This window comes from Dermacentor variabilis, unplaced genomic scaffold, assembly GCF_050947875.1.
Source record: "Dermacentor variabilis isolate Ectoservices unplaced genomic scaffold, ASM5094787v1 scaffold_13, whole genome shotgun sequence".
NCBI classification, from domain to species: Eukaryota; Metazoa; Arthropoda; class Arachnida; order Ixodida; family Ixodidae; genus Dermacentor; species Dermacentor variabilis.
Genome location: NW_027460291.1, coordinates 33,925,017 through 33,950,929, shown reverse-complemented (window position 1 = coordinate 33,950,929; position 25,913 = coordinate 33,925,017). Strand labels below are relative to the sequence as shown.

The 25,913-nt window shown below is 48.3% G+C and overlaps 1 protein-coding gene across 8 annotated transcripts in view; it reads left to right on the top strand.

Moving 5' to 3' along the window:
- LOC142566721 (uncharacterized) overlaps positions 1-25,913 on the top strand; it is a 438,480-nt gene that overhangs the window by 138,133 nt on the left and 274,434 nt on the right. For 7 of the 8 annotated variants that reach the window (XM_075677566.1, XM_075677564.1, XM_075677563.1 and 4 more), the window contains exons 3-4: positions 120-178; positions 4,656-4,796. In XM_075677566.1, the coding sequence (XP_075533681.1) occupies positions 120-178; positions 4,656-4,796 (200 nt within the window). Of the gene's footprint in view, positions 1-119; positions 179-4,655; positions 4,797-14,742; positions 14,870-25,913 lie in introns of those variants that run through there. The other variant, XM_075677571.1, reaches the window with a different exon arrangement.

Here is a 25,913-nt window from a genome sequence, read left to right as displayed (position 1 = left end):
TGTGTCGTCCTCTGCACTTCGGCACGGGGCATTTGCAGATGCGCATTGATTCGGCTTTGATAAAGCAGCGTTGACAGCATTGCCAGTGCGGACGCTCATGCACCTCTTACGGAACGCAGGGACCCGAAGACCTTCCGCACCAGTATGCACATGGAAGTAGTCGAAGACAACGACGAAGGTCAGCGAGCTTTCTTTTTTTCTTCTTCTATTTTTTACTTCTGCGTGAGCCTGATTACTTTGCTACTCATTCCTACTTTTCACTCGTGCTATAGCTTTACTTTGTATTTTCGCTTATGTTTTTTTTCCCACTGCAACCCGATTCTTGGCCTCTCCCGCACAGTGGATCTGCGCCGTTTTCGGAGGATATCGCCACCATCACTTGATCAGTGTTGTTGTTGTTATTATTATTATTATTATTATTATTATTATTATTATTATTATTATTATTATTATTATTATTATTATTATTATTATTATTATTATCACGTGCAGTAAAATTATTCAGCACAAATCCGCAGACACTGGTGGTAACATATGAATTAGCATGCATGCACTTTTTGCCACGTGATCTTTCGACTTTGGAGGGTTAGTGCAAAGCAACCCATAAATAACTAAATAAAGTTTAGTTAGTTAGTTAGTTAGTTAGTTAGTTAGTTAGTTAGTTAGTTAGTTAGTTAGTTAGTTAGTTAGTTAGTTAGTTATGGAAACCTCTATGGCGATTACGGTAGTGTGCCTACATTAGTTCTATTTCGAGCTAAGCACGCATAGCAGCATGCTTGGGCCCCTCTTGTCGAGACCTTTATTCTAACTACTCAGGCCCTGTAGCCCAGCGGGGCAGATATTTCGCAGCGTAGACACGTCCGGGGTGTGCTGTGGCTTGTCGCAAGCGACACTGGTCAGGTCCAGTCAAGGTATTGGGCTTCAAACTATGCGCTGCTGTGCCGGCGCCCGTTACTGGAGTGGAATGAGGAACAGAGAATCTGCCACTTCACCCGAATGTTAGCAGCCGCGGCCCGCCTGTATCCCACTCGTCATCGTCCGTTGTAAAGAGTATGTACACGCGTGGCGACAGTTCGCGCATGCTTAGGCCAACCTTTTCATTTCTCCAAGAGGACTCTTGCCGAAAAGGGGCGAAGCACAAGGGTTAAAATACAATACGATACACAAAGGGTCACACAGATACACGGCGCTACCTACGTGCTCTTTCGGCTTTCGTCCTGCCTTTCGGCGCGGTTTTCTTTAGAGCTCAGCTCTTAGGCGCCCGTCCCTGCATTGAGCGTCGGCGTCGTCGGCGACCCTCGGCGTAATCGAGCGAATGAGCGCAGCGAAGGATGAAATAGCGAACGCGGGGCGCAGCAGGGGATGAAAGATGGCGAAAGCGAAGAGAGCGCGAGGAGGAAAGCGGGGGAGGAAAGTATGGTGAAAGGGTGTGGAGGAAAGCTCAGTGCCGCACGAGACGTGCGTCACGGCGGCGACTGGGCATGCGTCGTGCGCCTCCACCGGTGCCATATACGGAAACAAAGCGCTGGTGTGGGCTTCGGACCCACTGCGCATGGGCTACTTCGCCTACGCCGCCGCCAGAATGCGCTCCACGCGAACCGCGCGTTCCCGTGTTGACGCTTTCTTTCTGAACAATGAGCGACGCAACCCGTGGGAATGCTTCGTCGGCCGCTGCTGCTAAACGAGCTGTCCCGAGCAGAGGCTCAGCGCTGCCGCCGAGAGGACCCTGTCGTTCCGGATCAAATTCCTTGCCACAACATATTGCGAAGTCAAAACACCTAAGCAGCTGCGCTCAAAATTCGCATTAGGGAGTATCGTAATCATCGGTGAATTATTTTTTTTAATGCAAAAGCATTATATGACCCATTACGCGAAAATCCGTCGACGTAGTCGGCGTGACCGAAAGATGCTACCAAGAATGGCCGACGGCACGAAGAGCAAAAACACGTCAAAAACTGCTCGATTGCCGTCAAATTTCTCAGGGAGGTTCCTGTAAACAAAGTAAATGAATGTTTTTGAAAATACAATTTTGTAAATTTCGGTGTAAGTGCGAGACGAGCACTCTTCCCCAACCACAAGGCGGCTCCACGGTTTTCGTTGACTAAAGGTGTGCCTAGTGCGCCATTGCACACGTCAAGTCGCAGCCACCTGGCTTGTGCGTGTGGCCTTGTGTGGCCTTGTGCGTTCGTCCTTGGGCGGGTGACGGCGCAGCCAGTGGGTGTAGGAGGTGGCGCCACGTCGTGAACGTATGAAATGGGTTTATAAAATGAATGTATAAAATAAGAAGCATTAATGTACAATTGAACGCCGCTGAGCGGTCCTGTCGTGTTACGAACTCCTCACGAACGCTTTGAGATGCTTGGCGCGTTTTCACTTGGCCTCACCGAGGCGCAGTTAGAACGCAGGCGAGAGCTTGCGCGGACAGGGAACGCGCGGGAAAAACAACGTTTCTCCGAAGGCACTATAATGCTTTCGCATTCCCCCACGCAAGCAGTCTTAACTGTCTCTGCCGGACCTTTTTCTTGCTATAGCACAGTGATTCGTTGCAGCGGCTGCAACAAACTGAGTTCGTGTCACTGACTGAACACGTCTTTCAGTGACGCACAACAGCTTATTACTTTGTGTACATTGAGTTGTTCGTACATTGGCGGATACCTGTGTTTAATCAACCAGCTGTAACCCGCCGTGGTTGCTCAGTGGCTATGGTGTTGGGCTGCTGAGCACGAGGTCGCGGGATCGAATCCCGGCCACGGCGGCCGCATTTCGTTGGGGGCGAAATGCGAAAACAACCGTGTGCTTAGATTTAGGCGCACGTTAAAGAACCCCAGGTGGTCAAAATTTCCGGAGTCCTCCACTACGGCGAGCCTCATAATCAGAAAGTGGTTTTGGCACGTAAAACCCCAAATATTATTATTAATCAACCAGCTGTAGCGATATTGACATGTTGATAGATCAGGAGTGTGTATAGGTGTAGCACACGCAAGAACAGTGGCACACGAGGATGACGAAGCGACCATGCACAGCGCTACTCGAATATCTTCGCGCGTTCCTGTTCCTGCTTCACCTCTTGACCAGCTGTGTGTTCACCTTCACTGCGATTAGCAGTTACGAGGTAGAGAATGAGCTTCGTCCTTCCTTCCTTAACGCAAGCGGCACGGGGATCCATTTATGTAACCCCCGAAAAGTCGCGCAGGCACTCTGTCTAAGCAGCGAAAAGTGTAACATTACGCGGCAGGACACCCAGTGCAGAGCCCGTATATTCACTATACGCGCTTACGGAATAATTGTTCGTAAGAGCGAATTCCAACCAATCATCATATTATTGGCGAAGGCCGTCGGCCAATGGCAAGTGTCACAAACGAAAAGCTTTGTGGATTCAATCCCAGTAGCCGAATTCACGAGGCTTCTCGGTCGTAAGGGCTCCATGCAATTGGCCGGCGGCCTTCGCCAGTAATGTCTAACATCACAGTTGGCTAGAAGTCGCTCTTACGAACAATTCTAGCGTAAGCGCGCATTGTGAATGCGGGTGCAGACTTCTTCATATATATTCACGTATTGACACGCGTACTTGTTTATCCGGGGACGGCATTTCACCGTCTAACAAATGTTGGATGTTATCGTTCAGCGGAAGACGCGCCTTTCTCTATCGGAAGTTTCTCGAATGTTACCGCTGGATTTATCTGTTATCTATGTTGACGCTGAGTTTTGTGTAATCAGGTTGCGTGCACGACGAGAATATTGGTGCAGATTCTACAACTCGCCAACCGTGGCTGCTTAGTCGCTATGGTATTGGGCTTATAAGCACGAGGTCGCGGGATCGAATCCCGGCCACGGCGGCCGCGTTTCGATGGGGGCGAAATGAGAAAACACCCGTGTACTTAGATTTGGGTGCAAGTTAAAAAAAAACCATGTGGTCCAAATCAGTCCGGAGTCTCCCCACTACGGCGAGCCTCACAATCATATCGTGGTTTTGGCACGTAAAGTCGCATAAACTTAAGCGAGCACCAGCAATTACCCTCGCAGGTTCAATGAGTCATGCATAAATAGCCGTCGCGTCTGATGCGCACTTCAGCAGATTTTCGGCGACCGCCGACTGTGCTCGCCATTATTGTTGTCCTTTGAGTGTAACTTGTTTTTCTGGGCCAATAATATTGTTTTTCGCCCAATGAAGAGTTCATGATTCACACTTTGTGCTACTATGTTCTTCATCGTCACTACAACGTGGTACTATGTTTTCTTTTTGTGGTCCCCACCAACTTCTTTACCAATCCCCCGCACTGGGCAAGTACCATTAATTGGGAACAAGAATAAGAAAATATCGCAAATGGGAATTTTAATAGTTGCAACTTATGGATGTCGTATGTAGCGGGTTGCTGTTTGTTCAGAGAAATGTAATAAAACAATTTTACTGACCAGGAGCTTATCGCGCATAACTGCTTATCGCAATGAGTGAAGCAAGAACAACAGCGGTGTCGTTCTTGTAGAGACCACTGCATTTTTTTAAACATCTTGTACAGTGCGTACGTTATTATTATTATCTTTCTTTTACATGTGATCGTGAAATACGTAGATCTTCCATCGCCTTCTTATTTTGTTGTAAAGGACGAACAAACTTGTTCGATCAGTCAATCAAACGTTTTGCCGGTGGTGCGCAGGCGCGCACGACACGCAGCCGCCCTCGGAGAACGCGAGCACCATCGTGATCCAGACGACGCCCAAGAGCCCCGACGGAGCCCGGGGCACGCCCACCGCCGAGCAGCCACACGAGCAGCGGGACAAGCCGGCCAAGCCCGGCGGTGAGTCGCGGCTCAGCAGCAGCGTTCGCCGTCAATGCAGGACGCGCGGGTCTTACATAATAGAGTAAGAGAGTATTTTACGGGAAACGGGAGGTCGTTTGCCTCGCCGTATGCGCCTGGCATGCTATTGGCGGCGGTGATACGCGCAATTACTTATTTACGCATAGCACACGCGATGTACAAACACACACTAAGGTGGTGCTATAGACAGAGACTGTAGTGTGTATACGGCGGGGTCTCAAGGAGGAGCCACTAAAGTCACTGGAGGCTCCAGCCGCTGAAGCACAAGGTTGCTGTTCTCACGGTGTATATATGCATGCGTCGTTGGGGTTAACTTACCCGGTTAGTTGACCTTTTGTTCGTGGCTACTACAGGGAGGAAAAGGATGCCCGCTAGTCGGGCTTATCGCGCTCTGCACAACTGTTCTGATAATGGGTCGTTGAGCCAACGTCGTTCGACACAGGCTGTCATTGTGTTTCCCGGCAAATCAACGGCAACACGGCCTGTATGCTTTACCTCTGTCCGTTTGCGTTGTGTTGGTGGCTAACGTAATTATATATATAGCGCAGGTGCTTGAGTTAAGCATTGCATGCGGAATAACGCCCACGAGCTTCAGTGAATAATGGCGTTTTCTTGTCTTTATTGCACTGTGCGTAAATGGGATGAAGTTCCCGCTTCTACGTGTTCCTCCAGCTCTGGATCGATACGCCCGTTCGCGCCGGTGCCACGAACTCCCACAGGCTTGCGAATTTCCTCCGTAAAGCCAGTTATGACACGTTTGCGGCAAGCGACGCCGATCGACGGGCTCTCATCCACGCGCAAATACAACAAGCTGCCCGATAGCGGCTGTGCTCGAGCACGTTGCGATGTGGCCCCATAGCGACGGCGAGACGTCCTAGTGAAAAGGTTAGTCGCCAAGGTACCACTAAAGGTGCATACGAACATAAAGGCACATACGAACTCCAGTTACAAACACTGGTGTTCGTATATGCCTGCTAGTACCACCGACCTGCTTGATTTCGTCAGACGTGTTGCATCAGAGCGCACGTTGCATATGCCACCGCGGAAAAGACGTTCGTTACGCTTGGAACCTGTCTCTCGCCCCCCTGAAGGCGGAGACAGATTTCAACGCAACTGAACCCGTTAACTGGCGTAGGAACACCCTCGTTATAGGGTGCACGTACGCACTCTGCGCGTGGAGTGCTTAAACGGTGCAACACCGATTGCAGGTTTGAGAACACTCGTTCTGCACTCTTATGAATGCCAATATTTTTTTTTTCTCGCACACTGACCTTTATCATGTGGTATTATGAGTATGCATTGGTTCTAAAGCGGTGCAGTTGAGGCTGTAAACGAAAAAAGAAAAGCCCTTGTAGCCCACTTAAGAGTCGAAAATCACTCTGCAGTCATCCTCAGTTTTTCTTTTGTGCATATGTACCGCCGCCTCTAGCTCACCTGCTTGTGGATACGAGCCCAACCTAACACACGCATCGCGTGCACGCAAGCAGACCTTCGTTCAGCAAGGCATGCTCGGCCGGTGTCCCGCTGACGAGGCACCTTGGATGGACGGCCTTCCTCCGGTTGCCCCGGAACATACGGGACCGCACCGCTCTTGTCCGCGCGACAGAAAGAAACAAGGAGCGCGAGGAGGGTGCCATGGTAAGGCGACATGTCGCGGATGCGCGAGTTGTTCTTTCACGAGTAGGTCTCTGAGCTGCCAGGAAAACTTATACTTTTATCCTGAAAAAAAAATTATCACGAGCGCAATCATGAAGCAAAAGCAGAAAAATAAAAGATTTTAAGGGCCGTATGGAGGAGTTACGGTGAGTTTGTACCAACGCCGTGCACGCGTACATCGCCTCACGCGTGGTGAAAGCGTGACAAAAGCGCGCGTGGCGTCTGTACGCATTGTTGCAGCTCTTCGAGGAACCGAAGCAACTTCTTCCCCATATCCGCGCACGCTATCATGGTGCTGCGTGTAGGGAGCTAAAAACGTGGTACCTGCGGCCCGTCCTGAAATGACGCTAATTGCATGACAATCGCCGACGGATCGGTGGGCCGAAAGAGTTACATTTGTAGGAGCTTGTTATCAGTAGTACTTAATATGAAAACATGCATGCACACAGAGAGAAATAAACGAAGAAGGAGCAGGCCAGCAACTGCCACCGACAGGGACGCAAAGCTTGCCTGCTCTTCAGGAAGGAGGGGGCTAGGAAAGTAGGTTGACGATAAGGAGAAGGAAATTCAGCAATATGACAGCTAGGCCACAAAGACTAAAGTAAAGCAAGGCACACAGTGCGCAAGTAGGAACAGAAAAAAGAAAACACGCAGGTCGCACTAATTACAGAAGCATGTAAAAAGTTAATGAAAATTACGCTAAAGCGTATGCCACGGAGAACGTATGCAGTGCGCGGAAGCTTATAGCGATTATTTTATTGAAGCGACAAGTACCAAGTGGGCTTCTGAATTTTGTCTTTGTCGATATTTTATACCTGTCCGTGGCACACGGCACTATTCCCCCTTAGTTAATGTTTTCTTCGTTTTTTTTTTTGTTATAGTAATTTTATGGCATCTACCTCATCAATATAGTCCACGTCAACAATTTAAAGGAACAGCATTTCATATAGGGGTACAGCACCACATCTTAATACGAGGCAGTGTCTTTTTATTTTTGTACTATACAGATCTATCATTATTATTTTTAATGGCTATAAGCGCACCGGAAAGAAGTTCTTTCAAGTGAGTTGCTATTGTAGGATACAAATTTAAAAAAAACAGCAGTTGGCAACCAAGGCACACGGACCGCGGGGGGTTGTTACTCCGCCAGCCAATCATAGAAGCAAACAAAAGCGTCGTCGTGGGACCATTTCAAAATGGCCTCGTACTTGATAACTCTGAATCGTCTGCTGTTCTTGAAGAGTCGTTTCGTCGGCGGAAGCGATGAGGTGTGCAACAGACACGGACAAAGTGTATGGAGTCTGGGCATTTAACTCATCAAAAGTCCGCAGTACAGTTGATTTCATTGCTGACCCCATTTTACTCATGAAACTTCACTGCCAAATGAAGGGAAACTTGACAATAAATAGTTGCAGCCAAGCATGCGTCTTATTTCAGTTCAATAAAGAATTAGGCTTTCATCGTTCCACTATAATAGACGACTGAAAACGTTCAAAATTGCGCGCTTATAATATTATTTTCGTGGTGACCGCCTCATTTAGGTAACCGAGAAAGTTTGAAGTACGAACTATTTGCAGCCTCGCGGAAGAACAGTGGCTGGCGGTTATGAGGCCGTGGGCGGGGCTTCACTGCAGACCTGAGTTGGACATTCTATTCTGGACATTCCGCCATTTTCTTCGATGCGTGACGTAGCGCGACGCAAACAAAATGGCGCTGGTGGCCCCGTTTTGCTTACGCAACGTGACGCCAACTTGACGTTTCGCCTAAGAAACTGAAATGAAGGCACTGAATGTAGCGTTATCGGTAAAGCAAAACTGTTTTCCTCCGCAGTAAAAATAAAGCAGCTATCTCAAAGCGTATGATTATTCAGTCGAAAACGCTTCTCGCTTCCGTCGTCTGCTGCGTACAAGCCGTCGTCTGCTTCAACAGCTAGGATGCGTGTCCCCGGAAAATGGAATGAGTCATCGCATGTTGGTGCCAACGTGCTTATTTTCTTGCTTGAGACAACATACGCGACATACCAGTGGTGATGCGCGCACGTTCTAGGCCACGTTATAGCTATCTCGTGAAACGCAAGTCACTCAGCCCGACTCGGCTGGCTGAGAAACGGCCGAATATCACCGATAGCGTTGCGGGCGCCAGAGATATCCACTAGCGCGACGCAAGCGCCGGCGCTGCCATCTCGTTCATTTCGCTGGGGCCGAATCTTATAACGGTTCGGTTGGGGAACCGTTCCTTTGGCCTCACTTGATTGGCCAAAATTTTGATTACGTCACAGGTCGTCAGAGGCAGCGGGGCGGTATCGCAATTTTCGAATACGCCACGCATCTGTCGATCATCTTCAAAGCGAACCGGTCGTAGGAACCGGCGAAGGGGTAGTCCGCTTTGGGTTCCGCTGCTGTGGCTTGGCTGTTGGCTTGTGACCCTGGCCACGCGCGCCTGTCGCGCGTCCCCGGAGACCCGCGGGCGTCGCGCGCGCGTGCGTTGGTTGCTTCGGAGGCTATTACTTGCCTTCGTCGTCTGCTTGGCGTTGCTCTTTCGGTGTCGACCACAGCTGGAAATGCGATACGCTTTCGAAGAAGTGACGGATAATGATTTGCACCGCCCTTGCTGGCTTTCTAAGTAGACCTTTTGCAGGCTACGCTATCTAATGGAGAAGACTCGGGTGCAAGCGTACGAGTGGCCATTCCACGCAGAGGAAGGAATATTGCGCGCTGCCGTTCATGGCCACCGGCCTGCAGCTCCCAGAGCTCAGTCGGACGCGAAGCATTCATCGGAATTGCCTAAATCTCTGCTGCGGGCATTGTCCACAAAGTTGCTCTCGCAATTACTGTGTTGGCCGGTTGAAGGGCTGGGTCAGCTTTGCCGTGACCTCAGCTTCAAAGTCAATGCCAAGGAGATATTTGCATGGTGAGTTCGAATTCCCAGTGCTATCGCCAGTGTGAATAGCTCGCAGATCGCCGTTCAGCAGTCAGAAGGGTTCAACCTAGGCTGGTTCAGCGCTTCCTTCGTTCGGCTGATAAAACTATACAGTCACGACGGGAAGGTATTGTGGAGCTCTCTTATTTGGCTGCCCCTTTTTTCTCTAGTTCGGGAGTGCCGCACTTTGTTCCTCAATTTCACGGCACAGCGCGCACCGTCAGCACCACGCTCTTCGATTTTACTTCGCTCAGGCAATGCAGTGCCCGTATATCGTGATGTTCGATTTCAAGTTCCATTGCTTCTATCACGAAACGCGCCGTAGGGCAGATCGTAGGGATAGCGGCACCGCGGCGGCGAGCGAGTCATGTCCGAGCCGATGACGAAGGGCGAAATTAAAAAGAAGGAAAATCGATGTAGTCGGCTCGTAAAGGTGTCCCTAAGAACCAGTTCACGGTTTTGTCGCGCTCGCTACTTAAGTGCTGGCAGTGCGTTCCCGTTGCGTGCATCGTGAGAGCTCCTGGTAGCAGACGACGTAGCGCTGCGCTCTGCCAACTCATGTAGTATGCTTGCGATACCGCCTATCGGCTGAGGATGAAAAAGAATTAGATTAATAAATTTCTGCATTGCGTAAACGCCCGGCACCACACGTTTATGCTTCACAACTTGGCGTATAATATTTAATTTATATTTTACTTTTATTTAGCAAGCAGAAACATTCTGCAATTCCTCGATTAACTCGTCATATAATGACGTACACTTCAGAGGTGGCACCCTCTCATCGATTGGTCGCGTACCCATCCTTCTTCCACCGCCGGCTTGGGAGTGGCACATCTAATGACGTAAGCAGCGAAGAGGACGGTTCGTATTCCGAACCGTTACAAGATTCGGCCCAAGGTTACTCGCACCGCGGGAGGAAACTTCAAGGCGCCGCCTTGCGTACATTTCTTTTTATAAATGAGAAAGAGGCCGTTGTCATAACTTTTGATTGTGCGAAAAGGCATTAATCTTGATTACAATACAAATGCAGCAGTGAAAAGTGGACAACATTGCCGAAAGCTTGCTATGTTCAACCAATATTATTTCGTATAAACGCGTTCTTTTGAAAAATAATGGCCCCAAACACAAATGCCAACACCACCCGAGAGCGATGCAAATACTATGAGCACGCGTTACGAACAAAAGATTTTTGTGGCGCCAAACGACGGGGAAAATGTGGCGATACGCATTCCTCTCGGCTTCCATTACATATGGCTGCTCATTAGCACGATTCGCGCGGCTCGTCGCAGCAAAAATTATGGCGGAAAATCTCAGCAATGGCGGCCCAGCGCAACGTCACGCATCGTCAAAATGACGTTTACGAAACAGCCCTTCCTGTGACGCTCCTCACGAGATATTCCTTCAGCCAATCAGCAAGCTGGCATGGCGCATATCTTGGATCGCCACTACATATTCGCGCGATTGCACATGCATTGCACTGGTTGTGCATGCTACCGCTCACATTCTTTTTGAAGCGTTAATGTCGCAATGTAGCTGCCAAGGACCAAAAAAATGTATTAGTCCATAAAATTTGCAGCTCCACGTCACGTTTCGTCATCTTGATGAAAACGCAAAATTGTATTTTGCAATACTTCCGCTTCCCGGCACAAATTTCAAAACACGTGACCTCTCGACAGCCAATCAGAGAGTAAACATGGCGGATAATGGCGGCCGTGCAGTCGCCATGCGTGTCCACAGTAGCGCCCTTGTATGCGAGTATAGGCGAGGCGGATATATACTGTGCCGCGCTATTGGCGTAAACTTGATAAGTCTAATATTAACGTTCTATCTATCACCTTATTTCGAGGCCATCCATTCATATTTTAATCCATTTCCCTTTTTTTTTAATCTTTGAAGGCGCACCAAGTCGATACAGTGACATTCAAACTCCCACGCTCAATGCACGCAATATCGAAACCCAGCGCGCCGGGAGCGCGCGAAAGCGCGCGCAGCTATCACGTCAGACGGAGACGCGTCCCGTGACGAAAAACGTGACGGATGCATGAATTACAACGCGTCGCGGCGGCTACCGATGTGGCGCGTTTTTTCCTGGCAAGCGTCTGCCGTGACGTGCCTTATCAGTGGCTGCCGCGAAGCGTCATCATTCAAACTTTGTCGCGCACTTCGTCTTCTTGGCACGCGCTCCGATTAGACATTGCATGGATGGAGCGTTGGCATTTGGTTGTGGATATCTCGAATTGCTTGCCATTTTCAACAATAAAAAATTGCCTATGCGTTAAAATGCCACTCCTTCCAAGTTTACTATATAAACAGCCACCCCCGAGGTTCCAATAAGAAAAATAATTAACGAACTTTGTTTAATTGGTCTTCCAGAACTTGCGTTATTAGTGACAAGGTATGTCCGTCTCACCAAACAATTCCTCTGAATAGACACCACGTTCGCCACGCTAATAGCTGTCTTACATATTTTAAAAAATATGCACAGTGTAAAAAAAAATTGGTGGCCGCTTAAGCTTCGCCTTCGAGAGTGGAACGCGATAGCGTTATCGCACCCCGTTCGCACCGCCCACTCATTCGCTCGGCATGCTCTTGACGAGACGAAGGGGAGAAGCGGGCGAGTGGCGCGCCATCTGTCGGGGCAGCGCCGCGAGGAGGGGGGCTTCTGTGTTTGCCGCAAGATGGCTCTGCGTGTGCGCCCAGCGCAGACGAAATGTAGCGGAAAGGTACTTCGCTACTCGTTTAGCTGCGACTTCTGTAATTTGCATGCTCGTAATTACCAATATACACCGCAGTATAACTTTCTACGGCACGTTTCTAAGGCAACACCGCATTCACCAGAGGCGCTTTTGTCCCGCTTTGAACCATCGAACTCATATCTGAGTGGTAGCGTCTCAGACTCACACTCTGGAGAAAAAAAAATCATTAGAGCAGTAGTTAATGTATTCTATGATGCACTAAATGCAGAATTATTTAAGCAGAGTGCAATAATCAAAATGCGTACACAAGCATGTATAAATATCGGCTAAGTGTTGTATTTAAAAAATCAGCAACCCGAAGAAATATGAACTGCATACGCGGCCTAGCCCAGCTCGACAAAAAAAAAAAAACATTATTATCGAATAAGGAGCACTGAGGTTTGCTGCGTACACTTGCCAGAACAACGTTTGAAATTTACACTTCCATCTCTGCTGAATTCGTATCACCTCGTCAATCTTGAGCTGTTCACGCGTATCTACCGTGTGATCCACAAAAGCTATCGAGCCTAGAAAGTGTTTGTATTTTATACGGTACCTGTTATTTGTTTGTTCGTTTTTCAGCAGCTGCGCATCATTTATTTCAAGAATAACTGTATTTCAGTTATATATACTGTGCCGAGGAAAGCATATGTCGTTTTGAAAAACACAAGTCCGCTTGTCGAAACGTTGGCTCCCGCTTTCACCTTGTTCTCGTTTTGCTCATCGTCTTCAGTTTGTCGCACAAGTGACATGCAGGGTGTCCTCGTTTATCTGCCTATCACATGCGTTTGTATTTCCGTATGACCAGCTGTGGTTGCTCAGTGGCTATGGTGTTGGGCTGCTGAGCACGAGGTCACGGGATCGAATCCCGGACACAACGGCCGCATTTCGATGGAGGCGAAAGCACCTGCGTACTCAGATTTAGGTGCACGTTAAAGAACCCCGGGTGGTCAAAATTTCCGGAGTCCTCCACTACGGCATGCCTCATAATAAGAGAGTGGTTTTGGCGCGTAAAATCCCATAATTTAATTTTTTTTTATTTCCGTATGCTTGCAATTTGTATACCAAGGCAGCAGCTCGTGTTGTAGCTGCTGTTGCTGCTGTCATGGAAATGGAGCAGGCACTGCGGCTTAGTCAAGCTGTTTATAGCAGCTTTTTCTGCAGCTCCCCTTTCCATATCTGTAAGAAACAGATAGAAATATAATGATTTGATGATGATCATGATCATGATGTCCGCGGTGCGAAATGCAAACGGGAGTTCAAACCTCCGAGCGCTTCAACCGACTCGACAAGTTGCGTCCAATGAGCGTTCGGCACAGTATCGTCATCAACCTTTAGTGCCGCCTCTAGGAGGACGAATGACTTACGTGCTCCACACTGTTTGTTGAATGATTTCTCAGAATTTTGAGTAGAGGAGCCCCAATGAATTTTCGCTGCCTGATGAACCCACCATTTGTAGTGGTAGACTGATGTGTCGTTCGACCACGCTATCTTGAAAGCGCACTGCGCATATGTCTTCTACCTGCCGCGGTGACTTAGAGGGTATGACGTCCGCCTATATGCAGAGAACAAGTTCTCACCAGGTTCTATTGTTCTTCAATGGCAGCATTTCGGTGGAGGCTACCGGCGTATAAGTACACCCGTAGCGAGATTCATGCGGTCATAATAGCAAGACATCGGGTGGTCAAAATTCATAAGGATCCCTCGTTTATACTGCGTCTCCTATAGCACAGGGGCAAATGCGGGATGGTTAAGTCTGCAGCAAATAACGTTGGTTATTATTCGTGGGATTTTATCCTCCAAAAAGTTCCCCACTTTAGATAGTTGCTGCTACGAATTCTGTCTGCTTATATCATGTTGTGCCGTGGCTACATAAAAGGAAATTCGTGCGTAAAAACACTCAAGGGTTTATACGTTGAGTTGTAGCTTTTGCAACAGATACACTCACACGAGTGTTCAAATGCGCACAACGCGACACACACAATGAAGCGCGGTTAAGTACGCGCCGCTCGTGTTCACGCATCCTAACGAGAGCCCGCATCTCGCGTTCGTCGTGATCCGCCGGCGAGGGGGTACTTGCACCCCGCCCCCCAATTTTGAAAGCGGGCACTTACGGCACTCATTGCCTTTTGTCCATGAATCATCTTGAGATTTTACATAGTTGCAAGAATTAAATGCAAATTAAAATAATATATATATATATATATATATATATATATATATATATATATATATATATATATATATATATATATATAGAGAGAGAGAGAGAGAGAGAGAGAGAGAGAGAGAGAGAGAGATCAGATCGTTTTGCGGTTTGCCCCCCTCGAGAAATAGTTGGTGCGCCACTGCTCACAAGCCCTCAAAGTGTGCGCACCGGGGCTTCCGGACTTGCGCTTCCTGCCGGCGCGCGCTAAAGCGAGTGACCGCCTTGCGCGCGCTCGTCGACAACAATAGGCGGATGCCTGGTGCGGCCGCAGAGGGACCTCGACATCGCCTTCGTCGCGTCGTGCGTACGTGCACGCGTAGCGGTAAGCCGACGTCAACTGCACGCCGGATGCGCCGAGAGGGCGCTCGCTAGCGTCAGCAGCCAAGGTGGGGGCGAGCGAGGAAAAACGCGCGCCACGCGAGCGAGCGTTGTCCGCTTGCGCGATCTTGCGTCGTCGCAGCCGTCGCCGTCCCGCGCTACGACAAGCAGAGCCCTTGACCCAGGCTGCCACGCCGCCAGCCCCTTAAAGCAATGTAAGTGACGACTCGGTGCGGTCGGGATGCTGTCGCGACGGGCGCGCTTGACGTCGCCAGACCAACTCGACGTCGCCGCCAGAGATGCTCTTTGGCTTGCGGCCCTGGGGTGGTTGATGTCGTAACTGCGTCGTGACCTCGGTCTGGTTGTCGCTGATGGCCACGAATGTCGCGCGCTTTCTGTGTAGCGCGCGAGCACGGCCCGCACGCACGGCATCGACCGACGTCCGGTGGCTGCGGTTAGCGTCTGGCTGAAGCATGTCGACCGCTTGCTCAGACGTTGCGCTCACCATATGGCTTTTTTTGTTTTGTTTTGGAATACATGAGTTACTTGTGAAATATGCGCCGGTATAATTCAAGAAGACCTGCTATTGGATTTCTTTCCGCCTTTTATTAATCAAGTTGACCGGTCAATCTCGGTAACTGAGAGAGTGTGGCGGTGCTGGAGCCAATAATGAAGATCATTTAATTATTGTAGAACTGTCCCATTACCGCCGAGCTTGCTAGACGCGGTGGAATCTTTGCGCAGCATCATTGTCGTTGTTGGTGAAGGAGTAGGAAGACGCAGAAGAAAATTCCGGCAGTTTAACCATGGTCAGCCCGGTTGGCACTGCGCAGTACACTTGATATACAGAAGGTGTCTACGTGGGAGCCGCATATACGTTCTTTGCATGATTTTCATTTGGTCGTGGCTGACGCATGAGATAGCTTCAGCGAGTGTACACATCACCAGTAGTAGTTGCTGTGGTTGTGATGGTGTCTTGTGTCAAAGTGCACTCTGGGGATTGTCCAAGAATCGGTAGTAGAAACATAAGACATTAGAGCGTATATATATATATATATATATATATATATATATATATATATATATATATATATATATATATATATATATATATATATATACAGAGAGAGAGAGAGAGAGAGAGATGCGTGTGTGTGCGTGTGTGTGTGTGTGTGTGTGTGTAAAAGAGGTGGATTAAGTTATAGTGTGTTGAAGCGGGCTGACAAAAACAAGGACATGGGTAATTGTTGACCCGTTCGGCTTATTGGGCGAGCGAGGCAGTGCGTTACAGCGCTTGCGAATGTGTAGCCAGCACGCGTTAACGATGTCATTTTTCTAACTCTATATTTTTGTATAGCCATTCTTGCAATATATCGAGCTGCTTTTGCGTAAAGAACAGTGAGAAGTTTGTCTTTACCAAAATTTTCTTGAGTGCGATTGGTCGGGCTCGTGATAAGGAAAAGCAAGCGTACAAAAGAGCGATGCAAAAATAATGAGACGGACAACACAAATGCCGACTAACGGTCGGCGTTTGTGTTTTCTGTGCTCATATTGCGTAGACTTGGATGGCCCTTGATGCTCCTGGTTCGCTTTATTTGTACTGGGCGAGTATACACACGCTAATGCAGGCTGCGGGCACGTAGCGTGCCACATATCTTTTACAACCACAGCCGCTACATTTCGCCCATGTCAGCGTTGGTACCCATGTCGGGGTCAATTTTGTCACCTGACTGGCTCAAGCAGGCTAGGTGACTCCTTGTCACCGCCTCGTTTCGGAGGGGATGCGAATATATCATCATCGTATATAGGGAATCGCTGCCCAATGCGTTTTTTTTTTCTTCTGCGTTCAGAGTTTCGTGGGACTTGCGGTAAATGTGTATGTCGCATGCCGCGTGCAGTCACAGCGCAGCCGCGCTCACCAACCGAGCAGCTTTAATTCCAGCCCAGCGTTCCCGATATGAAAGCGCCCATCGAGCGAAACTCAGAACGGTCTCCGTCGTATCCCCCCCGTGGGCGAAGGTGGCCAATGCGCTGGCATACAGCGCCGCACGGGAATATATACTGTAACCGACATTCAGGGCATCAGAGCGTGCCCGTGTTTACGATCGTGTTAACGCATGGTGCATCTCTTGAGCTCGACATATGCGAGCAACGACGAAGACCGACCTTCGCCGCATCCTTGCTGCGCACTCGCCGGGCACCCGCACATCCCTGCCTATACATCTTGGGTTGTGCTGTCGCTGGTATATATATGTCAGGTGCGACAGTCGGCCATTGTGTTTCCCGACTCTACGGACGATGCGTGTGCCAGGCGTCGAATCTTTCCGTAGCCGTTTATTGAGGCCAAATCCGTCCCTCCCTTTCTCTAAGAGTGTCCCGTACACATACGGGCGGCTGTTTTTTAGCTGGCGCGCTATACGTGTCTATCTGGGAGCCGTATACAGGCATGAAATGGGGCTGCGAGCGCAAGCTGTGCCTGCAGCGGCGTCTGCAAGTGCGCTCTGCTGCGAAAGCGCACTGGCAGTTCAGCCGTGTTCGCGATCGCGGCGTGCATGCACACGTGAGCCCCTTTGCAGAACATGGGCGGATGTAGCACATTGTTGTGCATGTAAAAAAAAAAAGACCCCTCCAATATCTTTCCCGCGCCTGGATCTTCAAGGTTTCGCGTGTTACATTTATGTGCAGGCCGCGAATGACTCGATAGGCGGCAATTCTGCGCGACTTCACCGCAGCGGTTGTCCTTCCCGTCACTGTCGATCGTTGCCGCATCCCTGTTTCATAATAAGAAACTGCGCTGCTCGAAATACGATTTGCGCTCAAATATGGCGCTAATTTCGTGAATCTCACTTTATGTTTGTGAAGGTCAATTACGTGAGAAGGAGGTCACAATAAGAACGTTTGAAAACGGTGGTGCGCTGTTGCAGGGACCAACTGCAGAATGTCAGCAGATGAAAGGCAGAGTGCGTGTATACGCAAATGTCAAAATTCTAAGGACTATGCCTGAAAAGCGCGCTAATATACAGTATAGGGATTAGGCAGAAAGCAACGAAAAACATGCACTTACTCGAGCGCGCGAATAAAAATTGTAAAAGGTGTGCAAAAAAGGAGAGAAACTTAATTTCTGAATGACTCTTAGTCCGAGTCGGGGCTGACGGAGTCCATCACGAGTCCCCGGAGTCGATGGTGAGTCCAGGTGTCTGGACCCGTTGACGCGCCCTCGGAGGAGTGTGGCTCCCGCGATGGTACATTGTGGTGTGTGAAGTGATTTTAGAAAAGGAGCTGGAAGAGATGAGTGCAGCGCCGTAACTGTCTCTCACAGGAGGACACCTCAACAGCACTGCACGGGGAAGGGGGAATGGGGAGGTACAGTCCAGCTCTCCCAGGTGTAGGGGAGGGCGGGGTGTTCGAGCGAACTTGAAAAATATCGAGAAGGGGATATTCCCCGTGAGTAGGGAGTGCGTTTGGGGTCACTTACCTAACGTGCCAGTTTACCCGGTCTATTCTCAAGGTAGTGTTGGACGGCGTCGTTGGGTGCAGTGTAAGTGCAGAAAAGGAGGTGACTGAGATCGCGGGCCGTGATGAGAACAGCTTCCGAAGGGTAAATTGGTTCAGACAGTGGAAGTATACTACTAATCTATCACTATAGATAAATGCTATTGCAGTGTACGCTTATTATGCAAGCAAATTACGCAGCGTTATGTTCCATTTTCTATAGAAAACAGGAAATGCCCCATTCCCCCTCCCCACTTTTTATTTTATTTTTATCTTAAGGTCGATGAATCAGGTCAACACGTCACGCAACTAATCGAGTCAACAAGAACTCCCATAGAAAAGCGTATTATAGTATACCCGGCAGTGATAATGTTATTGCATATGGTAGCAGTAGCAGGGGCCACTAATGTTGGCGCTAGCCACTTTGACGAAGCTAAAAGCCCATCACAACACTTGAACGGAAAAGGTGGGGCCCGCATCCACGAAGCATTTCGTGTTCGCTATTTGTGAGAAGCTGTTCGTGAGATACTGTTCGCAAGAACACCAGGCAGTGTAATGGTAATAGCGAAAATGTATTATTATCGAAGGTCGTTCTTACGAAACGGTTCTTACGAAAGAAAAACATTGGGAATTCGAGCCCGCTCATGGCATGACTTTAGAAGCGTAACGGCAGACGCACACAAAAAGGTGAAGAAGGAACACAGCGCTACATGAGAGTGTTCCTCCTGTATGCGGCTGTGTGTACCCACTTCTTTTTTTTTGTGAGCGTCGGCTATTGCATTTCTAGGTTCTTACTGTATCGACCAACTGTAGCCCACCTCGCCATCTTTCGACCTTTTTCCTTTAGTATAAAAATTGAAGATGGTTCTAACTAATAAAGACATATAAATTTTAACAAACATTTACAATAAACTACACGTAAAACACAAGGGTCCGTAAATTGACAAAAACGTCTTGAACTGAACGAAAAGTTTTGGTAATTCGGCCCAAGAAACTGTGGTATAAAAAGAATGACGCCTGCCTTTTAAACCAACATAGGAAATAAGTTGGAAGGTTTTAGAAGGAAGGGGACCCAAAGTTAGAGAGCATTATCGGCCAGGCGTACAAAAGAACCCAAGATGCATACAAAATGTTTTGGGTTTCTTGGGTGCAGAAAACCGCTTATTCATTTTATTTATTTAGTACCCACAGTGCCCATGCAGGCATTACAGATGGGGGGGGGGGATACAGACGAAGAAACAAGCATAAAAATTGCAGGTTTGCATAAATTTGTGTTAGTGAACAACACATTATTATACGCCGACACAAAAGCACACAGCCAAGTGTTCTTTTCTGAGGGAGGATACGGTGGGGGGGACGCTACTTCTACAGCTTTTAACTAATGTTCGATGAATTCAAGTGAGCGACAGTCAAGCGACAGACTTCGTTATAGACTGGTACTTTCAACGTACACGACGGTACGCGGTCTTAATTCATTCTGCAGCATGCAAATACAACTGATTCGTGCATGCATGGTAGCCGAATCGACTATACAGCTTATCACATGTCAGAGCACATTTAGCCGTCAGGTTTGGTCATTTACGACATTCACGTATGCTGTCTCGGAGACAGGCTGTGTTCATGGAAATTTTCCTTGCTCCCGTTTCAACCGCACATACAGCAATCGTAGTTATTCCCAACGCCGCAACTTTGGAGTCCAGTTTTTCAATTGCTTTGTTATGTCAGTCTAAACGTCTATAACATCACTTCCTCGTTTCTTCTAGAAAGTAAAAATTAATCAATACTGGACAGCACCACTAAGCGGCTCATATAAATAAATGCAAAAATAAAGAATGAAAGAAAGATGCGCATATGTGCGAAGCTTTTATTTAAAAGTGCTTAGCTTCTTCGTGTCTCGCCGCAGAGACAACCGCAGGCTCTCTGCTGAGCAATCATAACTGCTCTACTTCTGGGCTTCAATTTCGCAATTTCGACGTGTGGCCTAAAATTAGTAATTAAAAGTTAATTAGTATATTTAGGTAACTAGCGAATTGGTCGTAGAATTTTCGCTTGCTGCTAATGTTGGCGCTAGCCACGTAGCGTATACCTGCAAGGACGGCAGGTGCATATTATGGGGTAGTTTTTAAAGCGAAGCCGCCTGCATCGTACGTACTATTCTTACTAATCTCTCTCTCTCTAAAGCGAAGCCTTCTTTGCCTACTTTCCCGGGTTTATATTCGCTGCATGGCTGCTGTTGGGTCAGTCGCTATCTCGGCGGGTATATTTGTGGATATGTATATGCAAAGGTTATATGTTCTCGGAAGGAAACGACCAGTGATGTGGCTTATGTATAAAGATTTTTTTTAGCTGCATCGAATTTTTAAAGATCTCCTGTGGCAGGTAGCTCAACTGTGATCATTGTCACACTCGAATAGTCTGATATTACTTCCACGAGAAATAAAAACGCGCAACCGACTAATTAAAAACATTTCAATAATTAACTTTATAGTAATTACTTTACGGCACATATTTGAATCTAACGTAATAGTTGTGCAGAAACCCGCAAGGTGGAGAGAAGTAATTAATAAATTTAAAATGAAACATCCACCCAATCGTAGCAATTGCGACAAAGGAAACCCATCAAATCCCGGACCAGGACGAAGTTTTCTTCAACTGCGAGGCTTTTCTTTCGAGGAACCCGTATGGGTTTCCCTTGCAGTAGTTGCTACGATTGGGTGGATGTCTAATTTTCCCTTTCTTAAATATTTCAGTCTACAATTTGTAACTATAGTGAGTATTCAAGGCATATCGACTTAGAACAAATTCTGGCGTCGGTTTCAAGATTGCGCCGCCAAATTTGCAGTAAGAGTGCGCTCTTGTTTCGCTTACTTCTTTAAGAGAACGCCGATGCATTTCATAGGACACTTTGAAAATTAATATCTCGAAAGTGGCGTAGTCCTGAGAATTCGTTTCAAAGGGATATTCCTTGCAGGCTCACCAGCTACAATTCGTAGTTTGAAATATGTGCCGTAAATAAATTAATTGAGAAGATTACGATCGTAATTATGATAATTATTCAATGAAGCTTTTTGTTTTCTCGTATGAGTAATGGCCACCTCACTGAGTAATTTAGATCAACTGCTAGAATTATGCTATCTGCTACCGGCAATTTTAAAATATTCAGTGCAGCGAAAAACAACAAAACAAAACAAAAACGGGTAGAACCCTTATATGCTGACCAGTATGCGCACCTCTGTTTAGCGCAACAAATAATAACAACCTCCTACATAAAACCTAAACATATAATGTCACCCCTCAGGCATCTCTAAAGCACAGCGATTTGTTGATGGAATGCTTAATTATATTTCGCGGATTCTTTGATTTACTTTGCTTTCTTTGGTTTACAATTATATATTTGTAAGTGGCCCCACTACTAGCCTTTGGCTAAGGGGCCATACAGTGTTTGCACACAATTTGTGCTAACTTTGGAGAAAATAAACTGAAAACTTGAAAGTTTAGCCGTTTAGTAAAAAAACATATGTGCCACTGGGAAGGCGCCCGATCTTGGTCAGTGCTCCAAAAATTTTATGTCCAACTGTGACGCAAGAAGTACTGAATGCCTACGTATTGCTTGATACGTGTCGTACCTTTCTGTGCACACACCTGTTGTCACCATTATTCCCCTCGACAAGCTTCATACATCGCGTTCGTCCTTGGGACATTATTGCGTCTACGTCCCACGCTATACATCCAACTGTATTGCAGTTTGCGTTTTGGCATAGCCTGTGAGCGATGCAGCGCGGAAACTTAAAGATTGCGTGGCAATAAAATTGTAACCTTTGTGGCGGGTAACCATAAACATTCCATGCGGTTGCACGTTGCATGGGGTGAAAGTAAACAAACTTGTACCCATCGCCGTTCGTTGTAAAGCAGTTAATTAACTATTTTACCAAAGCTTCGCTTTACGTAGATTCCAGCATGTGTGTTGGATCTGAATTTTTTTTTACAAGTGTTGAGCATAAAAAAGAAACACATAGTAAAACACGGAGAAGCATGCGGAAGGGTGGGCATTGGGGAACGTCAATGAAGCTGATTTACGCCCCGTTTCGATGGGGGCGAAATGCAAGAACTCCCGCGTGTTGTGCATGGGGTTCACCTTAGCCTGCCGGAGTCGGCTACTGCGGCGTGCCTCATAATAACCTTGGCTTTGGCATGCAAAAAAAATTGGGCAATTGTCTCCAGGAAATGGCTCTTCCAAGGTTCAGTTGCGGCGACGGGAGCAGCTCGTTAAGTATACGTAGAAACCGATAACTGGAATGCGAAGGGCTACTCGATTATCCCGACGATCAAGCGTAGCGACAAGGCGAGATTCCAACGAGCGCACGGCTTTCGAGGACCTAATGCTTCCGACAGCAACAATTCAGTTGCATAATTTGTTACTTTGGGGCACTGTAATTTCTTTAAACAATAACTAGTTCGGACCCTCGTAACCAGCAACAACTGGTGCGGCGGGCCAGGGAGACAGCAAGAGCCGCAGGAGCCCTGGACTAATTGCGCCTCCCGCACAAGCAGAAAGGCACCTGCTTGTCCTTTCTTTTCTTAATAAATGTTTTTGCTCCTCCTGACGCTATTCTGGTTGACCACCCTGCCTTGTACTTTTCTGTTTCCTCCTCCTCCTACTCATTAAGCGCCTCTTATGAATGGTATAGCACTGTGCAAAGAAGTATGCTATCTTTTATTCGTTAAAGAAGAAAAGAAGGTGGGAACTTTCTTCACCGAAAGTGTTTTGTGATGAAGGGCAAAAAAAAAGGAAAGTAAGCAGTAACAGTTAGCAGTTGTGTGCAAGAACGAGAAGAAAAAAAAAAGCTTAGAAGGACGTTAACCAAAGGACAAATGTTCGTCGGCGTCCGCAGAATAAAGCATACGTACGTGTCAATTGAAAAGTGATTTAAAAGTAGTTTCATTTCTCTCAAATGTATAAACAGTAGTACCGATATCTACATAGAGCGGTGAGAAATGTAATTTCTCGCTCTTTGGACAGCGAATCCGCAGCCAGGATAACGTCAACTATTCCAACTATTTTCAGCTTCGACGCTTCGCCAAGAGTTCCGCGGCAGGCGGTCCGCATAAGTTATCGCCAGCTATGGGTTGTCGAGAGTTACGGATGACGAATGTAGCCGAACGAAAGGCATCGCCACATTGTACCGACCCGTGGTTCTTGACTGGCATGCCGCACGTTCGGCAGACCCGTCGCGCGAAGGCTGCGTTCTCGAGGCCCGTCGTGAACGCGTTGAAGAGCAGTCATCCGTCGTCGGCTGGTTGCCACCGTCAGCGCCTGTCAGTGCAGCGTCAATGGCGCGGCGAGGAGGCCAACGACGTCGCTTATAGTTGCGGCGCTGAAACGAAGGCGCAGGGACGTTGTTTTCCCCGTCCCTCCGTAACTACTTGGTCTCGGAATCGCCGCCGTCATTGATCACTAGGCGGAGCGGCGCGTGATACGAAAAATAATAACGGAATGGAACGTCACGAAACACGGGCCGTGGGAGACTTGGCTGCTACGCGTGTTAAAGGGACACTTGGACGGATATTCCAGCTTGAATTGGTAAACATAGAGCTTCTGCGATAGCAGAAGCGTCAGGAGGCTCGGTTAAAGAAAAAACACGCGCGGGGAGCGATGGCTCCCTCAAGTTTCCCGTATCCGCGCTTGCCCTGGCGTTATATTGGACTGCGTCTAGTTGGGTCTAGTTAATTGTTCGTGGCATCGTTTACGCAATCGAAGTTTTGCGAATACGAGCACGAAACATTGCGCCTTTTTTGGCCGTTACGTTTCGCCGCCGTTCTTTTTCTTTTTTTTAACTTCACATTCATCGTTTCAATAATTTAGATTAAGTGACTGCCGCATCCGCGAGGAATGCGCTATAATTCTCTTATTCAGACTGACACGAGACGGGCGCATAAATTAATAAACGCCGTTCCTCGCTCGACTCGCACAATTCTAGCCTCTCAACAAACCCTGACGCATACGCCAGACGTCGCTGATGCTGCACCTTCTGGAAGCAACAGGTTTCTCTGACCGCGAGTATTTATACAGGCGCCCCGCTGCACATCCGTTCCGGTGGCAGCAGTGCCTGCAGCGCGAAAGTGAACCGCACGTTTGACGCCGCTTACGTCAACGCGCACAGATGGGCTTGCGTGCGGAGGAAGTGCGCTGGATCGTGGCCGGCGCACTGGTTCTCTCTTAACGCGCCTCCCTGCTACACAAGTCCCGCTCCGAGACCATTGGGAGCCGCGTCCTCCCATTGTTCCCCGCGTCCACAGGTTCACTGAAAGCACGAGGTCGCGGACACCCGCCCACGTGGAGGCCGCGCATTTCGGTGCAGACCGTCGAAAATCTGATCAGCGGGTCAAGCGCGCCAGCTTTTATACAGCAGTCGTCGAATGTTCCAGACTAATCGTTGAGACCCGCGTGCCTTCCACAAAGTTCTACACCATTCGCGTCAGGCGATGAAATCAGATAACACAAGGTTCGGCGACAACAGACAGCGGATAGAAGCATCGATAACTTTCCAGAAACTTCGGATACATGCAGGCCCGTCCCGCGCTGCGCGATAACATTTGTTAGGCGGCGAAATGTGGTCGCCCGATAAAGTACACGTGTCAATATATACTGTAGGTCCCGTATGCACGTAGTTTAGAAAGAAGAAACGCATACGAAGAAGACATGCTTACATGCCGGATATGGCACAGCCCTGGGTGATCACTGGCGACCTTAACGCCCACCATTACCTATGGGGAAGCTCCAACGTGAACTCTAGCGGCAGTACGTTGGTGGTCCTTAGCCTCTGAACGCGAATTTTGCCTGTCTGATGATGGAAGCCCTACTTATCTGCGTGAATCAGCGTGTAGTAGCTGCTTGGACCTTACCTTCGTTTCACGCTCGCTTTCGAGTAGAGTGCACTGGTTTTCGGATTTAGAAACACGGGGTAGCGACCACATCCCAACCTATTTGAAGATCGAAGGTTTGACTAGCTCCAAGTCCTCCAGAACCGTCTAGTGCACCGATTGGCCTAAATACAAAATAATCATGGAAGAATGTTGTCGTGAAGGCACCTCCTATAAAGGATGCCATACAAACAACTACGCATTCGCTTTCGAAGAGTTCTTCCCGCACCGATTTCGACATCGAACGAGCGAAACTTCGAGCAATTCGTCGTCGTGCGGAGCGAAGATATAGACGCACGAAGTCCAATCATGATTTGAGATTGGCTAGACGAACGCAAAAGAAAATACAGCGTCACATGAACAAGCTTGCTTCGCGACAATGGGTATCCTTTTGCGAGTCCCTGGATCCGTGAAAACCTTTGTCGCTTATATGGAGGACTGTTCGTGGCCTTCGCACAACCTCTGGCCAGCGCCACCCGTTTAAATCTCTGGCACTCCACCTACAATGTAGCGATATTGACGTCGCTGAATCTTTCTGCAGAAAGATTGCTGGCGAAGCGAATTCCGATGGAACGGGTACGGGAACGGTCGACCACCCACTGTTCTTACGCGATCCCCGCATGGAATACCATTTTTCTATGGAAGAACTAGAAGCTGCGCTGGCTTTATGCAGGCGTTCTTCAGCGCCAGGACCTGACGGCATTACATACAGTGCCATGTGTAACCTAGGAGACCAAGCTCGGAAGGCGCTCTTGTTCCTGTACAACGACTCCTGGCAGACGGGTACGGTTCCGCAAGAGTGGAAGTCAACTCGCCTCATTCCACTTCTCAAAGCTGGCAAGTCGC